General features: G+C 25.8%; 1 protein-coding gene across 3 annotated transcripts in view; it reads right to left on the minus strand.

Annotated features, from left to right (window-relative positions):
* Window positions 1–5,144: 5,144 nt before the first annotated feature.
* Window positions 5,145–22,708, minus strand: part of LOC105259281 (formin-like protein CG32138) — a 46,952-nt gene continuing 29,388 nt past the window's right edge. Inside the window, exons 2-18 of one of the 3 annotated variants that reach the window (XM_011271139.3) lie at window positions 17,407–17,490; window positions 15,554–15,640; window positions 14,707–14,813; window positions 14,126–14,265; window positions 13,544–13,722; window positions 13,188–13,264; window positions 12,604–12,919; window positions 12,279–12,395; window positions 11,645–11,885; window positions 11,051–11,325; window positions 10,683–10,950; window positions 10,484–10,611; window positions 9,959–10,403; window positions 9,359–9,633; window positions 9,131–9,244; window positions 7,397–7,496; window positions 5,842–6,030 (exon numbers count right to left, since the gene is read on the minus strand). In XM_011271139.3, the coding sequence (XP_011269441.1) occupies window positions 7,422–7,496; window positions 9,131–9,244; window positions 9,359–9,633; window positions 9,959–10,403; window positions 10,484–10,611; window positions 10,683–10,950; window positions 11,051–11,325; window positions 11,645–11,885; window positions 12,279–12,395; window positions 12,604–12,919; window positions 13,188–13,264; window positions 13,544–13,722; window positions 14,126–14,265; window positions 14,707–14,813; window positions 15,554–15,640; window positions 17,407–17,490 (2,928 nt within the window). In that variant the 3' untranslated portion in view covers window positions 5,842–6,030; window positions 7,397–7,421. Of the gene's footprint in view, window positions 6,031–7,396; window positions 7,497–9,130; window positions 9,245–9,358; window positions 9,634–9,958; window positions 10,404–10,483; window positions 10,612–10,682; window positions 10,951–11,050; window positions 11,326–11,644; window positions 11,886–12,278; window positions 12,396–12,603; window positions 12,920–13,187; window positions 13,265–13,543; window positions 13,723–14,125; window positions 14,266–14,706; window positions 14,814–15,553; window positions 15,641–17,406; window positions 17,491–22,708 lie in introns of all 3 variants that reach the window. The other 2 variants (XM_011271137.3, XM_011271138.3) reach the window with 2 other exon arrangements.

Raw genomic sequence — 22,708 nt, forward strand, 5'->3', positions numbered from 1 at the left:
AATTTTGATAAGACAATATATTATGTATGAATACGAATTAAATGTTTACCTCTATATATATATATATATATATATATATATATGTTTATAGCAAAACAGAGAAAAACTGCCTGATGTAAAGATATATTAAAAATTTTGATTCTATATACATCATATATATATATATATATATATATATATATATACATATACATATATTAAGATATATTTTCATTGTGCTTTTGATGAATATCGAATGGTTGTAAGGAGATTATTACAAGCTTTATTGTATATAATGATTTATATTCTATATGTTGTCAATAATTTCTACGATAATGAATTGACACACACACATTTGTATAAAGAGAATGATCAGTTGCAAATAATTCAATTTAGATTTTTACATTTGTATAGATGTATGTGATTCAAATATACACGCACAATGCTTTTCTCATGTGTGTGTTGTAATATATAAGATTATGGCTGGTTATATTAAACCAGAATTTTTACATAAAAACATGAGTATAATTTATTTCTTATTTAAGATTAATTTTATTGACACAGGATATAAATTAAGTAACAAGAAAACCAAATACTAGGTCCAAGCCATATAAACCAAATAAAGCTAACCAGTTTGTGTTCAAATTGCTGTGGGAAAAAGTTATTCATTTATTTCTTCTTTTTTGAAGAAGCAATGCGCTATTATTCAATATAACACTATAGTCAAATCTTTTTATCTTGAATTCTATAAATTAATCTTTCAAGGCTGCTGTTATGTTATTGTCAAAAACTAAAAAATGATTAAATTAATCACAATTGTTTCCTTTTTTTGTATAGTATAATGTTAGTTAAAATTTTTTATAAATCTTGTATATATTTTAATATATATAAAGCTCACTTTATAGACAGTCTCTAATTTGCGACAGAATTTGAAATAGAATTCTATGTATGTATGTGTATGTATATGTATGCATGCATGCATGTATGTATGTATGTATGTATGTATGTATGTATGTATGTATGTATGTATGTATGTATATATATATATGTGAGTATGTTTTCTAACATAAATAGAATTTTGTTACAAATTATAGATATCTAGTGAGTTTAAAATGTGGCAGTTGTTTATCTTGAGTCAAATTATGAGGTACAAAAGTAATTATATTTTAGAAACAGCAGTTATTTAAAATTTTAGTAAAACCATCATGTAATACAATTTTTCTATTTATCGTAAATATTCTATTTATAATTTTGATTCTTCTATAATTTTGATTCTTTATTGATTATTATATGTTTGAGAGAAAATTCAAATAAAAAAATCAGTATTATCTTTTTTCACATTATACAAAATAACATTTTTAATTTCTTATATTATTTAGAGAAGGCCAGATTGAAACAGCAATTTGTCTATAATTTAGCATATTATAAATATAATATTGCTTTACACATTTTTATATATGCATGCTTATTTAAATTTGGTTGTTATAATTTGTATGAGTAAATGAATTTATAATTTATATAAGTCAGTGAAGAAATCTGGCATAATTTGGACTGAACCATTGTATTATGCCAAAATTCTGAAAAATATAAGAAGTATATATCTTGTGTAATCTGAAATTACTGTCCAATTTTGTTTTTGGAAAAAAAAATTGTAATATTTTTTTTATATTGTAGATATATGCACATGAAATATATTCAAAGGTTTTATGTAATGATATTAATTAAGCCAAAGAATTCCATGTAGAATTCCAGGAAATTTCTACTTATATAATTTAGATTTTTATCAATTTATTTAATAATATATTGATATTACAAAATATATCAATATATATTATGTCAGATATATATTTTCAAAAACGTCTTTACAATTAAGTTATAAGCTATTGTTCAATTCTATAATTAAATCATTCATTACATAAAATCTTTATTATTTTTAATTTGCGAAAAAGTATTGTGGTGTTTGGTAAAATGATGTAATAATTTACTAACAAGTAAATTTATAATATACACTTCCATTATTAACTAGAATAATATTGATTATGTACATTTATGTAAGTTATATATGTATATGTGAGTTAAGATTATTGAAAATGATATGATATATTTAAGTTCTTACATATATATATCTCGGTCCATAAACACAAAAATGGTTGATATAATCGGTATATATATTTTGTACATGATATTTTTACATTCCTATAAAAAGATAATCAGACTTAACTTATTGATACTTTTATATTTGCAAATTTTATATCATTTTTATAACATAATAATATCTCAAATATACCTTGTTTTTATATATTATTATCTACATATACAGGATCAATATATTAATGCTCACATGCTATAAAGCTGGTCTATGATTTTTATATGCAGATTTATAGGAGGTAAAAAACGTATATATTATCAATGCATTCGTCGCGATAATAAATTGGTAGATATACAATAATTCTATAATAATTATACTTTATATATATAATAAATCTGGTTCACATACAGGTTTTTTGATACTTGAATTGTTTGAAAGAATCTATAAGCAGTTCTCGTTACACTTATTAAAATGCTGAGCATTTTGTTGGGACTGTATTTGATACATTATTGGCCTACATCTTATAGTACGCTGCAATGTTTTATGGCTATATTCTTAATGTATGGCGTGACGGACGTATTATATGTATTTTCTACTAAACTCTTTATAAATGGAACACTAGGAATACACATATAATGGTACATATGTACACTTGAAATTTTATATTATAGACTGTGAGAATGTAGAGAATGATTATGTGATAACAATTGTTTCAAAAGTTTAGAAATTTTTACAATAATTTCCACACGTCTAATATAATTTATCAAGAATATAATGTTTTAAAATTTGTGAGAATTATGAAAATGTATTTAAATCAAACATTATCGGAAATGGCGTCATATTTTTTATTTACATTCACATTCGTAAATTCTAAACAAAAAAAAATGTGAAAATTTATATTTATTCATTTCCATTATGAGAGGAGAAATTAGAAAAAAATATTAGAATATTAGAATACGACAACAGTAAACTATACTGCCATAATTTTTCATCTGATATATTTTTTGTTTACTCCTAATTACTTAAAGAAAAAAATAAACAAATTCATAAAAAAATTCTGCAATGTTTTGACAAGTTAATATACAGGCTTATAGCAATAAAATATCTACTTAGAACATTGCTCGGAAAAATATTATCAATAACACAATATAGAAAATATAGAAAGTATTATCAATTTTTATTTTAAAAACATTTGGATCTTCAATTGTTAACTGGAATTATCAATATTTTGATGTTTTTTTGTTAAAAAATCTTTTATAAATTATTTAATTTGATATTATTTAATGAGACATTCTGTATATATAAACATAATAGGAACAAAACACAAATTAATAAAAATCTTTATAACATCTCTTATATATACTTTCTACAATTTAAAATCTTATTTTACCGTCTTGCATTTTATTGTACATGATCTAAAGAATGTAGATATATTGTGCCTTTTGTATATTGTATATTTGTATATAAAATATATTTTACACGAATTATTATCAAAATGTAGTTTATTTGTACGAACAATAAATAAACAACTTTAATAAAAAATAAGTAATACTATTATACTAATTCATTAATCAAAGCTCAGTAAATATCCGTCATTAATTTATTCACTGACAGAAAAAGATACTCGATGTATAATCATATCACTGGAAAGTGTACTTGTCAATTATGTGAATTGTTGATTTGTGATCGCTGAATTATATGTACTCTTGTCTCTTTCACATATGTGTGACCGTCTTTTATATTGGTTATATATTATGTATTATATTATTAATATAATATACATCAAATGTGCACTTATCTATATAAATTTAAAATAACAAATAAGCCATTTGTTTTGATGTATTAATTATTATATTTTATAAGTGATTTTTTATACAAAAAGCATATTGCTAATTTTTATAACTTATACAATGAAATGCATAATATATATATATACATTTTTGCAAAAAAATATATAAGATACATCAATGTTTTAGTCCTAAAAGATCGAAATTTATTTATCTTTTTCTCATATTGTTAGTGGACAATATAATGGCTCTCTAGATAATACACAACACAAAATATTTTATCTACATCACATTGTTTTAATCTTAATCAATAATAATTACATTGTTTTATATATATAATCACTTAAGTATTGTATATATTACAGCAATATTTACATTTTTCTTTTCCTCTAGTAATGTGTATAATATGTAAAAAACGTACAAAAGTAAAAATATATAACTCCGTTCTTTCGAAAGCTTGAGATATGTTGTCAATTAGGAAAAGGCTCATAGAATTGCAGTCTTTTGCTATAAATTTGCTTAATAAGAATTTTAGAGAATGATCATAATGATCCTAATTTTGTTTCATTTGATATATTTCTTTCTTATTGAATTTTAAATATATTGTATTAAACTAAGGTATAAAATTCTATTGTAGTTCTTTTAATTCGCGTATTATGTGGATATTTTTGATAGAAAATGCAAGGAATGTAATAAGTATGCTGCAAAAATGTTTTCGAAATATGTTTAAACAATTTGAGAAAATTTAGATTTCATTTTTTTGTATATCATAATAATAGGCGCTATATATTGAATTGTGAAAAAAGCTATATATGGAATATTCATCATTATAGTCAATCATTATTCTTGTAATATACGATCTTATCCTTACTTTTGTTGCGAAAAGATACATCTTAACTTTCATAATACAAAAGTGTAAGCATTTATTTCGAATCTCGTGCTTTTTGCTCTGCTGACTGATACATTTATATATTCTGCAACAGTTTTCCCAGCTTAGTGCACGTTTCGTTGGAATGTCCACAGATATATGTGTCATAAATTTATAAAAATCTGCGGTTGTGCTCTAGACCCGAGTCTACACACAAACTTATGTTAAAAATTAAATGATTTTATCCATTTGACATTAAGCAATTATAGGATAATTAGATATGTAAATAATTAATTTAATGAATACATATTTATAGAATTGAATTATAAATATTTTCAACATGTATAACAATCAACAATTAAATTTAATTAAACAATTTTATACGCTTTATGGAACAAAGGAAAACAAAAATAATTATATATAATTGATATACGTAAAAATTCACAAATGTAAATATCTGGAACAACATTAAAAGGAATTGCATAGAAATGTAAAGAAGTATATCTCTTAATTAATATTATGCTATCTTGAGAAAATGTTTATATGTCTTTAATTACGAGAGTCATGTATCAACTATGCATAGATCATTAAATATCAAGCATTTTCTAACATTTCTAATCTACCACTCGGCAATAATTAATAATAATTAATACCGCCATTCGGAAAATTTACATTTTAAAGATGTATAAGTAAATTTCGAGTCTATGACAATTGCGAACTTTCAGCACCACTAAGCAACTTGTGCACAAAGTTAATCCTAATTGGACGTACTGAATTGATTGATATTCTTCGGTTGTGGATTTATATACTCATAACAGAGCATACAAGTAAAAAGCTCTCCAAAAATTGGGAAAATATCAAGTCTATGCAATACACATATTATCTAGTTATGCATGCGCGCGTTAATATTTTCAAAAGTATATTCTCAAATTATATATCGATGTTCTCTTTGTTAATTTCTCTTGTCGTTTTTTTATGTAAAGCTAAATTACAATGAGACTTTAGTTCTGTAAATTCATCAAATTACAAGGCATTATTCGTTCGATAAAATTGAAGCACTTTGAGAGGTGCGGATGGATTAGAAATGCAAAAAATTAGAGTTCAAGCTCTTCGGCAGTGCGCGATAGTCTATGATTATCGATACGTCGTCGTTGACTACGTCTCACAGCATCCGCTCTGCGATACGGTTCGGATCTGAGGCCGAGAAGAATATCCTCCAGAGCACCGTTATATACCTCATCCTGCTGCAATAGCTTCTTCTCTTGCACCAATCGGGTTTTGTTCTTCAATTCGTTTATAACGGCATCCTGACAATACACAATGGAAACATTACAGAAGATATTTAAAATACATGACATATATTACTCACAAGAGTCACAGTTTTACTGTTATGTAAAATAATATTAATATATTAAACTTACATATATACATATATATACAATATATATTTATTTATTGAAAATTGAAATGTAAAATTAATTAAAAATTTTACCTAATCTTAAGTATTTTACAAAGAAATCTATCATATTAACTTTTTATTTATATTTATGTAGATTCTATTAGTCATTTATATATCTTATCATACATGAAGTTTTACACGATGATAGCAAAAGAGGAAAGTGATGATGGAAGAATTCTCTCAAGCAACATCAATGCGAGCTAAAACATGCTAATGCATATTTTGATGCATTGTTGTTAGTATAGATGTAATGTAAAAAATATGAGTTTATGTAAAACATATATGTATAGAGTGTCAATTATCAATGGTATCAATAGTTTTGTCAACAAAGCTTGAATTCGATACTTTATTTTTTATTTTATGGAATTTTAAGAAGAAAGTATAATTTTATTAAAATATTTTCTGTTTAGAAACTGCCAAGGCAATATAGTTAAATTTAAAAAAATGAATGACTGATATTATCTTGAAGCTTCATTTAATTTTAGACAAATATTATTTTGGTATAAAAAAAATATTTCTCTTTGTCTAAAATATTAGAAAAAAATAATAGATTTAACTTGTTAGCTTCGAAGAGATTTAATTCCTTTATTTACAATTGAATGATAACTATCCAAATATTATCCACGATATAATATGTATATAATTATATTAAAAATTTTTACTTGGGTTATTCTCTCCAATTGTTTCTTCACTTTCAAGTCTCAGATTTAAAAATATAAATTCTTTTTTTATATTATCTTTCAATTTATTCTTTAGTGCACAAGATATATCTCCAATATATTACAAAATATATATACAGAGACATAAAAGAGATTTATATAAGTCTTTATATAAAACTCTGCTATTCTGGAGATTAGGTGAATTTCTATAAATTGGAATTCCCTTTTATATTGCTTTCCCACTAGACACATTTGTCACATATATAACTAACATGATCATGCGTAGAAAGGAAAAGCAAGTGGAAGGTAGTGTAACAATATTTTGCATATGTGGCATTAGAATAAAATGGATATTATGAAGGATAGCCAGAATAGCAGAATAGTAGTTCTGTTTCAATGATTTTAGAATATCGAGATTCTATTGCATTTAAAATAAGAAAAAAACTTTTCACAACTTTCAAAAGTGAATATTCTACGTGTTTTATATAATGCAATGTGTACAGATATTAAAAATTATATGTCAATAGGAGAGAAAGTGAGTAAAGACAAACTTACATGTTGTGAATTGTTTATACATTTGTTACGTTCTGAGCTCCAGTTCATTAAGATGGCGGTGTAACAGACTCTTGTTCGAGTTACAGCAAAATTTCGGTGACTTTAAATCCAAATAAATATGTAACAAATAAGAAAACAGATATTCATGAGATGTATAGTGCTTAAGGAATGAAATTGCTAAAAAGCCACTCGTGAAATTATCAGAATCGATGTAATCGTTGATAATCCCTGTAACACATGTCATGCTATTTCACAACATGCAGGAAAATAAATATTTTCTGAATTTATTTCTTTATACTCAAAGCAATTTCAGTTTTTATAGAGATATCGCGAATTTAAATATACATACATGAAAATATTTGTAATTTATAATTTCTAATAAGATTTTTTTTAATGAATTAAGATTATAACTTTTAAGAATATACGAAACTATAAATATCATTTATATAGTAACGTAATTTAAATATAAAATATAAATAACACTTCTTGTTATTTTAAATTTATTATTTTTAATAAAAGAGAGTTTATGAAGGTGTGTATATATAAAAGTATATATAAGTAATAATGTTATTAAAATATACATGTAGCTTTCATTTAATAAAAAATAAAAAAATATCCATGCAAAAAACTGATAAAACCTAAGAAAGAGTAAGCATAGTTTAGAAATTTTTTTGTGATAAAATAAATTAATTCCTAAAAACAAACAAATTATATAGATTTATATCGATTAATTTATATATATATTAATTTATATATTATTCAGCAGTTATATATATAAAATGTTTTTGTTTTTTTTTTACAATTTTTTATATTTTTTTTTACTATTATATATAAGAACATTATTCATTAATTTTTTTGGATATAAGTTAGTTGTGATTATGTAACGTGTGATGAGTATTTTAAATGAATGTGTAGCATTGATGTTGTAGGAGAGAAGCACAAAAATATGAATAAATGATACAATATACAATGACTTTAACAGAAAATATAATTACTATAGTTATGATACAAACTATCAGTAAGCAATTTTATAAAAATTATCTAAAAAAATGATAGAGTAATATATACGTATATACATAATCCCAATAAGATATTTGGAAAGTTAAATGATAATGAAAATAATAATAACAACAATAACAATAATAATAATAATAATAATAATAATAATAATAATAATATATACAATATATACATTTAAAATTTTTCCTGCTTTAAAGAAACATGAAGAAATTTGTAAATATACTAGAGAGAAATATGAAGAAATTTGTAAAATAAATATATCAAATCTCAAACAATTTGAATAAATTTAACATGTGCAAAATAAGATAATCTGCCTAAAAAGAAATATAATATCAGAAGCTCCTATTTTTTACAACTATGTTAAATTATGACTTTAAAAGTGAGAAATGATATAATTTCTTTTCCTTACGAATGTGTTTTAGAAAATATTCTTTATGTTAAAAGATAAGAACAATATGTAATTTTTATAATTATATAATTATAAATAAAAATTGTATTATATCTAAAAATTTTACAATTATATATAAAAAAGTGCTCGAAGCATACAAAGGAAATACACACATTGAAATAAAATGTTTTTCGAATTCGTATTTTAAATATAGCATGCTATAAAGATTTAAGAAAATAAATACCCTCTCTTGCATTGATTTCATTTGCCAATTCTAATCTACGTTTGTATACATAACAATAAAGCATTAAAGACGTGCGACATACCTGTTGTTTCTTCTGATTCAATTTATTACGTTTTATAATTTCTTCTGAAGTATTTAAAGCTTCTGCTGCAGCAGCCTCTAACCTGCGACGCTGTTCATTTTCTTGATCCGCTGCCTACAAATTCATACAATGTTTTATTATTCAATATGTATTATTGTGTTTTTGACAGAATTATGATTCAACGTAATACAAGTTAAAAATTTCAATATCTAAAGATGATTGACGCACCTTAAATGCTCTCGCGAATCTAACAAGGAGTGAGAAAAAGGTATTAGCATCAGCTTGTCTTGGACTTTCTCCAAAGAATTCGACACATTCTCGGAAAGCTTCACCAGCAGTGCGTGCGTCAAGCTTCAAACGACGTAATTTTTCTTCAGAATTATTTAAGAAATCGCGCAATACTGTATTGTGCTTTTCTTTGCCGCGCAATTCGTATTCTTTTCGCACAAGATCCATGCCTTTTTCCAGCTCGTGAACATCGGTTGTTATATTTTCTAACGAAACTGTAATTAATACACAATTTCTCGATATAAATATGCACAAATTGAATAACAAATAAATGTGGAATCAAAGTTTATATCAAAAATTTCACTAATTTATTTCTACATCATATACATTATTAACTTTTTAATTAGCAAAAAATTCTTCTTTATAATCTACCACATTTTTCTTGAGTACAAATTTCTAGTACAAATTTTAATTTCTATTAGAATCGAATCTAATGTCATTCGTTTCACATTATAATAATGCTTCAAATTAATGTTCTTTTTTAACAATTGAATTTTAAGATTAATATTATTAAATATTATACAAAAGAAAGCAGCATACCTGTTGCAGCTTTGTCGATGTACATCAATTCCGATTCAAAATTGATCAGTTCTGGGAACTTGACTCGTATTGTGGCAACAATATAATGCAAAAGGCACATCCTTTTATCAGTCGATTTTGTATCCAATAATGTATCTAAACTTTGTAATTTGAAGCCGTACGCAGGGCCTCGTTTGCTACTGTTTAAGTAGTTACCAAAGGCAAGAATAATTTCTAATACTGCTCTTAATTTTTTTGAGCTCTTAACCGAACTGGACGCGGATATCACAGCATGTATTTGTGGCGTAATGAGGTGTAAATTGTCGAAAAAGTTTCCTATGTAGTTCATAATTGACAGCTTGGTAGATATCCTTTCTACTTTACCTAGCTGCATCAAAAATTTATCTTCTTCCGTCAACAAATTGACGTTTTTCTTTTCTATGATATATTCACGGTAAGCCTTTATCTGAAAAGATATGTTATTTATTAATATTATAAAACGAGTTTTTTTTAAATAATAACAATATTTTTGTATCGAGGACGTACTTCTTGGTCTGTAGGTACCATACGTTGCAACAATTCCACATTTTCAAGCGAAAGGACTTTCAAGTCAAGAGCATTTACCGCCATTATTACTTTCTCCACTGGCATTTCCATTTTGCGACGCGATATGGCTAAAGCAAAAAGAAAACGGGAAAATTACGATAAACTTGTTACGCGTCAACAAATAAAGTTTATTACTTACCAATATTTCGCAATCGCGTGTGTTCCAAAAGTGATACATTTTCAGGTTTCTTGAATCGTTTACTAGGAAAGCTTTGAAGTCCATCAATCTCGCTACTACCATTGGCCACGTGGCCACTCATGCCGATTTTAAATCGCTCTTCAAAATCAGAGAAGTCGATGTAATTATGTAGACGGTCGTCATCCAATTCATTGAAGATAGTACCTCGCACTTGATTAGGTTTCAAAGCAATCCAATTAAGCGTAGGAAGTTTGTACTTTGTTTGAACCTGGATTGAGTGCAATTATAGTAAATTAAAGCAATGATCTGGAAAAATATCAATAATCTGGGGAAATGGCAGTTAAATGTATTATTAACAAATTACAGACTTTTCGTTTAATAGTCATCGCTCCATCGGGCGCTTGCATCATGCCGGCGGGTGGTGGAGGTATAGGAACAGGTGGCGGTAATTTATGATCTCCTGGAGAAAATGGCGCCATAGGAGGCGGTGGTGGACACGGCGGCGGAGGTGGAGGTGGCGGTGCAGGAGTCGGTGGAGGCGCTTGATCCAATATCGGTGATGGTGTCGAGGTAAATATCTCAGATGTGATGTCATTCGAATTACTTAGAGGACTCGTTGCGATACCGTTTCGTAGACTAGCGACTGAAAGATTAATAAGAATGCACCAGGGATCTTTTTTGTGGTTTACTGCAACTTGATTTTATCGCAATAATTATATACAAATGCAAGCAAACTTTTGTATTTTTAATATTTTGATCTTCTCTTAACAAAATCGTACTTATACAAAATAAAGATGTCAAAATGAAGATATCTTCATCTTATATATGCAATAGTATATGTAAAATAGTGGGAAAACAACATAGAAATTGTTAAAAAGTACAGGAAGTAAAAATATTAAAGATATATAAAAATGTTAAAAATACATATACTTGACTATAGTTTGAGCTGGAGAATAAAGTACCTGATGAGCCTTTCGTAAGCGTATCCGTGAGACTTTCCAATTCGATAATTTTATTTTCCAGAACGCTTTGCCTTCGGGCGGAATCTTGCCTCTGTCTCTTCAAAGCTGTAAGTTCCTCTTCTACTAATCTACGCGCTTCCAAAGCGTCGGCGTATTCTACTTTTAATGCGCCTAATTCGGTCTCCAGCTCCGCCAATTTCGCCAACGATTCTCTTTCTAATTCTGTCATACGATCGTGCGCCTGTTGTAAGAAATATATCAATAACAAATTAATATGAATATAAAATTTTATAGTATATGAATAATATTATAATAATAACTATAATAACATTATTATAACAATATATTATAACGAATTATATTAATATTAATGCATACTTTAATATAATTTGTACATTTTAATAAAATTATTATATATTATTATATATTATTATTTTTTATTATATAATATAATACATTTTAAATTGAAAATGGACTAAGCTTGTATAACCTAGCGCATTTTAAACACAAAACTATAAAATTGAAAAATTTATGTATTATATTATTACAAGTTACAATTTTGCATTTATATTTCATGGTTTATTTTTCTTTTTGATACGTCATATCATAGTATAGACAAAGCTATATCGCTTACATGACCAAGTTCATCTTCTAATTCCGCTACTTTCTCTAATGCTGCAGTCTTTGTTTCACTGTCCTCCATTAAGGCAGCTACGTCAAATACGTTATCCAGATAAGCCGAGATTTGAACCTAAAAAAGTGAAGCATCTCGATTAACTGTCATTATTTTCAAATAACGAACAAAACAGAGTCATAACATTGCTTTGCTTTATCTATTTTTTTTATAAAATTAATTGAAATTAATCGAATAAATTTATACGATTCGAAATATATATACATATTCATTTATTATGCCAATTATCAGCGTTTTTATAGCACAAAATATTCAATTTACTCACCTGCAAATCTTCGCTCTCCGTATGTCTGAGTTTCTCGAGGTATTCATCCAATCCAAGTTTTGTAAACTCGTATTGCAAATGTACCCTGAAGTTCATGTCTTCGACCGAATGTACAACAATATTGACAAACTGCATGCAGGCGACCATAAATTCTATATGAAAGCTATCGTACTGGGTGAAATACGCCATGAGTGTCGTGAATCTTCTCCTCTCCGAGCAGACTTCTTTAAAATTATCGAATGCTGACAAAATAATTTCATGGCCACCCTTTACCAAACAGATTGCCGCAAGGAGCTCTAATACTAGAGCTTTCGTTCTAAAAGAGATACATTATAATATTAGAACATTATATGTTAGAATGAACTTGATTATTGAGAATAAAAAGAGAGAAGAGATAATGCATAAAAAGATTGTTTTTAATCTTCTATATGATTATTAAAAGCATTGCATTAATTTGAATATGAAGTAAATGAATAAAATAAAAAATTGTCGTAGATATTGCTTTGCACGGGTTTGCAGCACTTTCTATCTGACTCTCTGAGACATACGAGACAATAATAGATAATAGACAATACATGACTCACCTCAGACTTTTATGGATTAAGCTTAATGCAATGCAATTGATAGCTTCTCTGTGTTGAATAACCATGTTAAATCCGTACTATAAAAGATCAGTGCAAATATATATCTTATTACGTACACACGTGTGCGACGTAGCATAATACATGTATGTATATTATAAATTTTATCTACAATATATATAATGCAAATATATTATATAAAATTATAATAATTTTAATTTATAGAATAATTTATAGAATTTACTTTCCGAACTACATAATATGTTAATGATAATTTTGGAGTCGTTGTCTTTCGTTTTCTGGAGTGCAGAATTAAATTTCAAACAATTGTCTATGTGTGCTCCAGATTTGATATTCACCTTATTATTCATGATGGCACGCATGCACAGTATGCAAACATGAATGTCGTCCTTTGCTTCACCCATATTTAAGCGTGCGACATGTCGGGATCTTCTTTTGACACCGGGACTGTCTTTAAGGTCGTGGAGAGGCGGCCTCAAGCATCCGTTGTTTAACGTTGAGGTATCACCGGTGCTTGCTATATCAATTACATTGTTATTAATTATTTTTTAATTACAATAAAGATTGTTATAAAAAAATAATTTAAAGAAACTTAATTATAAATATATTATGCACATTATAGTAATTTTTATGTATTTCTATATCCTTTTTATGATAATTATAATCTTTTACTCAAAAATATTTTATTCTGTTATTCAAAGATATTTTATTATTTAAACGAAGCAATATATTATTTTTTTAAATAAACGTGGCTTACAAGTAAAAACATCCACTTCTATTCTAGTTTATTAGAAATCGACATCTCATATATATTATTGTTTTTGGTGGATTAATGCATATTTAATTTATTATGTTTATTTAATAAGTTAAGATAGGTTCTCCTATTTGTATCTTTTTTAGTTTTCTAATCGACTTCTTACCGGTTTGTAATTTTTCCTCAGAACTTGTGTGAGATTCCAAGAGCCGTTGCTCATGCCGCATCATCAGTAGCCTGAAGCTGAGGTAGTCTATCAAGGCATCTAAGCCTTGATTTTCCTCGTCCAAGAACTCTCTTACCCATCTATAACACTATTCAGCTCAGAATACAGCCTTTCGAAAGGATGAGAGCACGAATGAACGAACTCTAATCATATTAGTACAATTATCTATCAATTATCGTGATTAATGGTTAACCTGATTGGCGTGATTAACGTGATTACATAATTACGTAGCATAAAATAGAAAGTGGACGTATCACAATTTCAATTTTCTTTTTCTTTCTCATTCTAAATATGTTAAAAGTTCTTTTCAAGTGTTTTCAAAAATTTAGTTGGAGATCATAATACATATATATTTATTTGATACTATTCATCCGAAAAATAGTCTAAAGAAAAAGTAGAAATGTCGTAATTAATACGATTAATAGATATATTTTCAAGACTTTTGATAAAATAATTGAAATGACAGATGAATGATGAATAATTATAATGACGATGACTGAACGATTATTAAATTCGCTTACTCAATGTGATTTGTGCGTAAAGATATTTCCAAATCTCGTAATACTTGGGTCGATGTAGATTCTCCAACCATTTTCCTTTTCTGGAAGAATGTAAGAAAACGATACGACTGTGTAATCATTAGTATCGGTTTAATAGAAAACCTCTTGCGAGCGAGATGTAATGTAATATAATAATTATTGTGTCCAAAAAAAAGATAAAGAAAAAACTATCCGTATTATTTGATTCTCATCACATGCTATATTGTGAAATATCAGTAGATATGTGTGTGTTAAATATAAATTAAAATATTTAAATCATATTTGTTATATTTCATACTAAACGTGATCTGCACATTCTGATATTTCACACATATAGTAACAAGTTATATAACTAAAGCAACTAAATAATACGGATATATTTTTATATTATTTTTTTATCTCCGAAAAAATCAATATAAATCTATTATCTATATTATATAAATATATATTAGATAAAAATCGTCACGTAAATTGTTATAGATCAATATTTTTTAATTGAATAAGATATCGAGAAACTGGTACTTTGGTTGAGGCACGTGAACGAATTGATTTAAATATATTTAAAAATTCCATATTTAAAGAAAAAAATGATCTAAATTTTAAATGTCTAAAATGCTATTTCACCTAGACAAATTTTGAATGTCACAAGCAATGTACTACTTATAATTATAAAAATATTAATAAACAATTTTTCGGTATTTCATTTCAACTAAGAAATATTGATTTATAATAATTATCTGATTCATTCTGTATACGCGATCGAAACATATTGCGATATTCGAGAAAAAAAGAAATAAAATAAAATATTGAAAAAAATAAAACAACATACTCGATGGCTTCGTGATGCTTTGGGATCCAGATACGTGCGTAACTTTGTCAAATAATGAGACGGTGGATCCTTAGCCTGTACTCTTTCCTGTAAATATTTCGAATATTTAAGTATAATAATTTTTTTAATTTTTTATATTAGCAAATTAACTTTGTTTTATACTTTTGTTTCAATTGATATTTTTGCGGCTATTAAAAAAAAAATATCAAGAGAAACTTAAAATTTCTTTGGAGATTTGACATACATTCGCCAAATCGACTTATGTTCGTATATTAATTAATATAAGATAAGAATTGTTGTTTCGAAGATTCTCGAAAATTGGTTTGCCTAATTTGCATTAATCTGCGGCGGTCTTAACAGTTATATTTAGAGAAGAAAACACTACGAATACATGCATCGCGAGAAGGGATGTTGTATATTTTTTGCGACCCGTATCGTATAATAAGCACGGCTTGCATTACATCCGTCTCGTGTTACACATATGCCCTACAGGCCAGTTCAAACATACATCCAGACGAACCATCCATGACCCATGAACTATTTCTACTTTAGCAAGATGCGTTTGTCTTTTCACAAGATATTCATTCATATATATATATTTGCTATTTAACGATATATATATATCGTTAAATAGCAAAAGACCACAATGTATATAAGAATGATTCATACAATCCAAATAAACTTCAATTAAAACGGATGTGTAAAGAGAAAAAATTTTGTTACTTCTATAATAACATTAAATAAAAAAAGCAATGTAATAAATAAATGACACGTGCTTCACTATACCTATTAAATTCTTGTAACACGTTAAAACTAAAGTTTCTAAAACTTATATTTAATAAATATTGAATAAAAAATATTTAATAAAAAAATAAATATAATAGTATTTTGTGTTTTCTTAGTATCATAAAAATAATTTACAGTAATCTTCATAGAGATTTAAAAATATTACTGCATTTTCTTGATTGTTATTCAATGTTTAACTATCAAGAGCAAAATTATTCAAATGATTAATAAAAATATTTGTGATATTTATTAATATTATTTAAAATTTTAATATTTTTTAAGATTTTACTTTCTTTTTGGAATAATTATATAAAAATAATGTTGTAGATAATTCACAATTTATAAAAATTTATTATGTGTATTAATTTTTAAATTATAATTAAATTTATTTCAATGTAAGAATAAAAAATTATAATGAGAAATGTTACATAATATTTTCCTTAGTTTGAAATAATGAGTTAATAAAAATATTGAAACAGATAAAAAGATAAAAGATAAAATAAGTACAAGCTGTGAACCTGCATCCATATTACTGAATATTGGAATTAAAAATTGAGATAAAAAAATCAATTATGTCATTTGCCGTTCAATTCGCCGCAATTTAAACTGTATGATTACTTTTGCGAGCTCGGGATCATATACGATTAAATTTTATTAATTTAATTTTTATAGATAACAGATTAATAAGTAGTTTCCGATAAGTATTGCTTCTAACTTTCCTTAACTTTTTAAAAATAAAATAAAAGTAATAAAATTAATTAAAATTATGTAGAAATATTTAGAAGCCCTCTTATATTAGCATATTATATTAGTATAAAGCGTATATTGTAAGCTTATATCAGCGTGAAGTATCACTTTTTATTCTATTTAAATTATTAATATCCAATAAACTAATCTTTATTATAACGTTTTTCTCTTCAATAAAGATTGTATTAATTATATCAATTTTAATTCTACTCTTATTTATTTCTACTCTTTTTATAAGAATTTGTACATGGATTAAGGATTTTTACAAGGATTTGTATATTGTATATGTGTCGAAAATTATTTTAAATATATGTACTCACTTGGTCACATATAATATCCCACTTCTTCTCATTGTCATACTGCTTCAAAAGTTTTGCCTTGTCCGGTGGCAAATCCATGGAGGCCTGTAACACAAAAAAAGCAGTATACTACTTTAAAATCCGTCTGCATAGAGGTTCTGTTTTCTCAATCCTACACACGCAGAGTGTAACGCAAAAAATCACAGCAATTTACACAAGATAATTAAATAGTACACAGTGTATAAAAAGAATTAAAAAATTGAACAAAAAAAATTTAAACACTGAAAAAATTTAGTTTTATGATTTAAGAATTGATTTAGATATTTTCATATACAATATTCATATACATTTCAATTAAAAAAAAGCATCACAGATTTTGGCGGTAAATAATAATCACTAAAATAAGTAAAAAACTTCTAATTAATATAAGTATAAAAATTAATATTTACGGAGCGGCGAGATCTTGATCGTTGTTTCTACAGCAAATTCTCTATATAAAATGCGATATCCAGCTACTTCTACACAGTATTTAATTTTTCAATACAGAAAAACACATGTTCTTTTGAAAATTTTGGTGGGGATTTTTAGAAACCAAAGAAAGTCAAACAATAATGTGAAATATTACGACAACGTAAATGTCTATCAGTAGATTTATGAGAAATCAGAAATTCTCGAAAGAACATGTGTTTCATAGAAACACTGAACAATTTTTCGAAAAAAGGATTTCGAAAAGAAGGACTGAATATTGTGTAAAAAGCTGGACACATATAGAGCATTTGCTGTAGAAACACAATCATATAAGGCTTTACAACTCCGTAAATATTTTTGGACATATGTCTAAATTTTTTTGTTTCTTTTGGTGAATATATATATTTAAAATATGTAACATCTTTATATGTATCTATGTGTATAATTGTAATTTGTTTGTCAAAAATTTTTTGCAAAGACGACTACGGCATAGATTCTATTCACATTAATTTATTGAAGTTAGAAAATTTAAAAATATGTATACAATAAATATATAAATATATTTTGTATTTGTAGTTATGTCTCAACAATTTGTAGTTAATTATCATTGTTTGATTTACTAGTGATGATGTAATTAAAATAGCGATTTATTTGCAAAGAAAATACATAGGTTATCATGGTCTAAGGCGGGTATGGTAAACGAATAATTATCAGAGAGCGGATGCCGGAAGCCACGATTGCATGACATCATCATGCAGACGCATGTATGAAAGTCTTGCTAAATAGCTGAATCCTATGATGCTATGATGAACATATTTACATGAATAGTATGAACTGCGAATTATATATTTCCAAACCAATTTTGGAAAACGATTTCATTTATGTACTGTGATAAAATATGTTATGCATTGTGATTAAATAAAATTTAAGCGTAAAAACTAGCAATTTATAGTAGTATAATGCTCTTTCTATACAGTAGCAGCTCATTATTATAAGGCTTATAATTATTACTCGGTCTTATTAGAAATTTGACGTGCAAATTTTTTTCCATTAAACAATAAAACAACATCCAATTTATACAAGATTTTTATAAATTTGAATATATTATAATGCTAAAATGTTAAAGATGATGCAGACAACTAATTATAAATAATATCACGTGACACGTTTTGTATTATATCTATATATAACATCAAATTTTATATTTTTATTCTAATTTTTATTCTAATTTTAATGTTTTCATATTTATATCTCGAATATTATTTTGATGTATGCTTTTTTCATATATTTAAATATTTTATTTTAATTTTATTTATATTTGCAAATATAATCAAAGAAAAATATCAAAGTCACTTCGTTCAATATCTAGCATTAGTTGAAACAGTACTAATTGCAAATTGTATCAAAAGTAATTTCATATATAAAGGATATGCATATATCCAACTTTTTGTTCTATCAGATGAGACACAAGATTGCAGAATCTTCGAATACGTAATCACGCAATTATATCACCTTGCTCGACTTTTGCCTGATCTTGTACTCCTTGGAGAAAGCTAACACGCACGTTCTCCTTCGGTGACTAGGATGAGTTACTATTTCCAGCAACGTACGTAACACGATTTCTGTTTCCGTTTCATGGCAATGGCTACCGTTGCGCTGCAATTCTGTCGCATTAGCATAATATTTGTTCTTGAGTTATGGTTTCTACTTAACTGGAGCGAATAATGCTCTCTTTCATTTTTTCGGATGTGTAAGGAGAACATAGTAATGCTAGCTTTCTTCTATGAGAAAAAAATGTAACTGATTTAAATAGATATTAATTTTATTGTCAATTATAAAATAATTCCATTTTGCATTTGAAAACATTTTTTTATATTTCTATGTAAGCTACATCAGTTAATTGGAATAAAAATTGTGTTTTAAAACATATAAAAAATAAAAAAAAAGATTCAAAAAAGAATTATTTTTAAATAATATAGAATATATATATATATATATATATATATATATATATATATTTATTTATTTATTTATTTTTATGTTGAGATCATATATATATATATATGATCTCAACATAAAAATAAATATAATATAATAATAAGTAAATACAATAATAAAATTTTCTCTCAGAAAATATAAATATAATATATTTCCAATTTTTTTATATTGCAAATCATTCATGTTAACATTTTTGTTTAATTAAAATTCAAAAACATCTGATTTTTATTCCATTGTATATATAAATATATTTAAAAATAAATTTTCTGATCTTATATTAATATTTAATATCTTTTAGGTCTTGTAATTCCAAAGTAATCCCACATAATATTTTATAAATCTAAGTAATTTGCGATATCTTAAAATGTAAAATATGTTTACATATAAAAACTTATAATTTTATTCATTAGTAGAATCACAACATTTTTTCCTCATTAATAAATGCATTAAATATTATTATCATATATTTTTCATATTATTTAAAATTTTGTAATTACCATTCCTTTAACATAATTTAACGATTTGAACAACGAATTCATAATTTATACATTTTATAAATTATCGATAGTAATTATTAATAATATTATTATATGTCAATAATAAAATAAGCATTTTTTCTATCAAAAAAATTCTTTACAAACTCAAGAGCTTTCTATCATATCTGACGCTTTTATAATCTGGCTCTTTACTCCTGAAAGCAACGCAAAATGACAGTTACTTTAAGACTACTTTGAGAGCACTTAAGAAAGCAAACAAGAGCTGGCAGCAAGTCGGTATGTATATAGTTATATATAATCGATAATTCCGAATGATGTGACGAAAAGTGTTTTCAATAGTCAAGTTGTCAACATCGATATAACTTCATAGCACGAAGTTATATCAGATAAAAAAAGCATAATATACAAAATCTAATATAAATATCTTCAAAGGTTCTTATCAGTTTATTTTGAGCTATGGTCTAATTAATGATTAGTTAGAAAAAGAGTTTTTAAGTTAACGATTATCAAATAATTAGTACAGTACTGAAAAATACAATTTATCTCTAATAAAAGATAAAGAATGTTATTATATATATTGTAAAATATTTCTTATAGAAAGATTTTTATATTGACGATACATTATCAAGCGAATCGTCAGTAGCAACAAATTGGATGCCGTAAATCATGAAGTTGATATCACAATGATTTGGATTATATTTGTCTTATGTAACGTCTCATGTACCTTATCAAGATAATGGAACATCACAATTGAGAAATTATGTATTTGTTATCATTCATTGCATTGCCGTCTAGACAATCGCTCTATTTATCGAAGAAATGTGCTTTACGTTTATCGTATCTTAAAGTTTAATTTAAGAAATTTAAGGAATTTAAAAAAATTATGGATTTTCTCCTTAGAAAATATATATTAAAGTAGAATTATATGTATTACATAGATATATTAATAAAATTTACAATATAAAAAACATTTATTATTTTAATTTATACAATGTTCATTTATGACACTTAAAAATTTTATTCGAAAGCATCAGAAATAAGATAGATATAATAAAGATATAATAAAAGATATAATAAGAAAGAGTCCTACCATGTTAGACAGCATATGGTAAAAGGTAGTCCTATTATGTTATACATGATGTGTCAAATTAAAAAAAAAGAATGTTGTGCATTTTATATAAACATAATGGGATTAGAAATAGTTTTTAATTACTAATTTATTTTTGCACGATGTTTATTTACGATATTATTAAGTTTTCTCTCTCCTCTCTTCGAACTGATAAATTAAAAATGTCAAAGAATTAGTAATTCTGAGAGAAAGTGCGAGATTTCTGTCCTATAAATGCAATTGTTAAAATATTTCGAATAATAGAGAGCGCGAGTTCAACTATGGGGTATAATGGGGCAATCATTGGTTTCGCTTCGTTGCAATGCGCTTTCGCTTTCAGCGTGACAGAGATATGAATCTTCAATTGTGCAAAATGTTACTTGAAAAAATATTGATCATGACATATCAAAATAGCGTGAATTAAAATATATAAGAATAATTCGATAAAGAAATGATATGACAAAAAATAAATTTATATTAATTAAAATCTGTACAGGATTTGAGTAACAAAGTGTTATTCTATATATATTATTCAGATAATTTTATAATCGAAAAAATAAAATACTTAAAATAAAACTTGCTGTGCATATTATATGTGCGCAACTCCCATATAAAATAGCATAAAAAAATCAATTATCCGACTTTTTTTCATTGTTAACGTAGACTCACTATTAAATGACGATCCACTTTCAGGAAAAATGGGTCGGCGATAAATGCGTAGATGAGACCAGACTAAATTCCTGGTATTACATGCTACGTTGCGTTGATATAATGCAACGAGTGTTTTCGGGTCAACAGTCATTGGAAACGGGGCTACAGTAGCGATTAGAAATAAACGTTGTATAGTAGCACGTGTAAATGTTTTGAATGACAATAAAATAACGAATAAAATCGCATTGTTCATTAATTATTCGGTAATTACATAGAATATAACAATTTTGTATATATTTGCAAATTAATCTATTTCATATGTTTATTTTTACAGAACACAATTAACAATAAAATCTCTCGTATTATTAGTACTTCTATTCTTCAAAAATAGAATCGTTTCTTGTAAAATGAAAAAAAAAGTTTTTCATATTATAAATCAAAGTATTGTACAAAGGAAAAGAGAAAATAGTTATTTATTATTACTTGTTACAATTAAACATATTTTAACATTCGATATTATTTTAATTATATGTCAATAATTTTTTAAAATTTATTTTAAGAAATTTTCAATTTATTTTAGAATAAACAATGAATTTTCCAT

Source organism: Camponotus floridanus, unplaced genomic scaffold, assembly GCF_003227725.1.
Source record: "Camponotus floridanus strain SB8 unplaced genomic scaffold, Cflo_v7.5 scaffold9, whole genome shotgun sequence".
Classification (NCBI taxonomy): Eukaryota; Metazoa; Arthropoda; class Insecta; order Hymenoptera; family Formicidae; genus Camponotus; species Camponotus floridanus.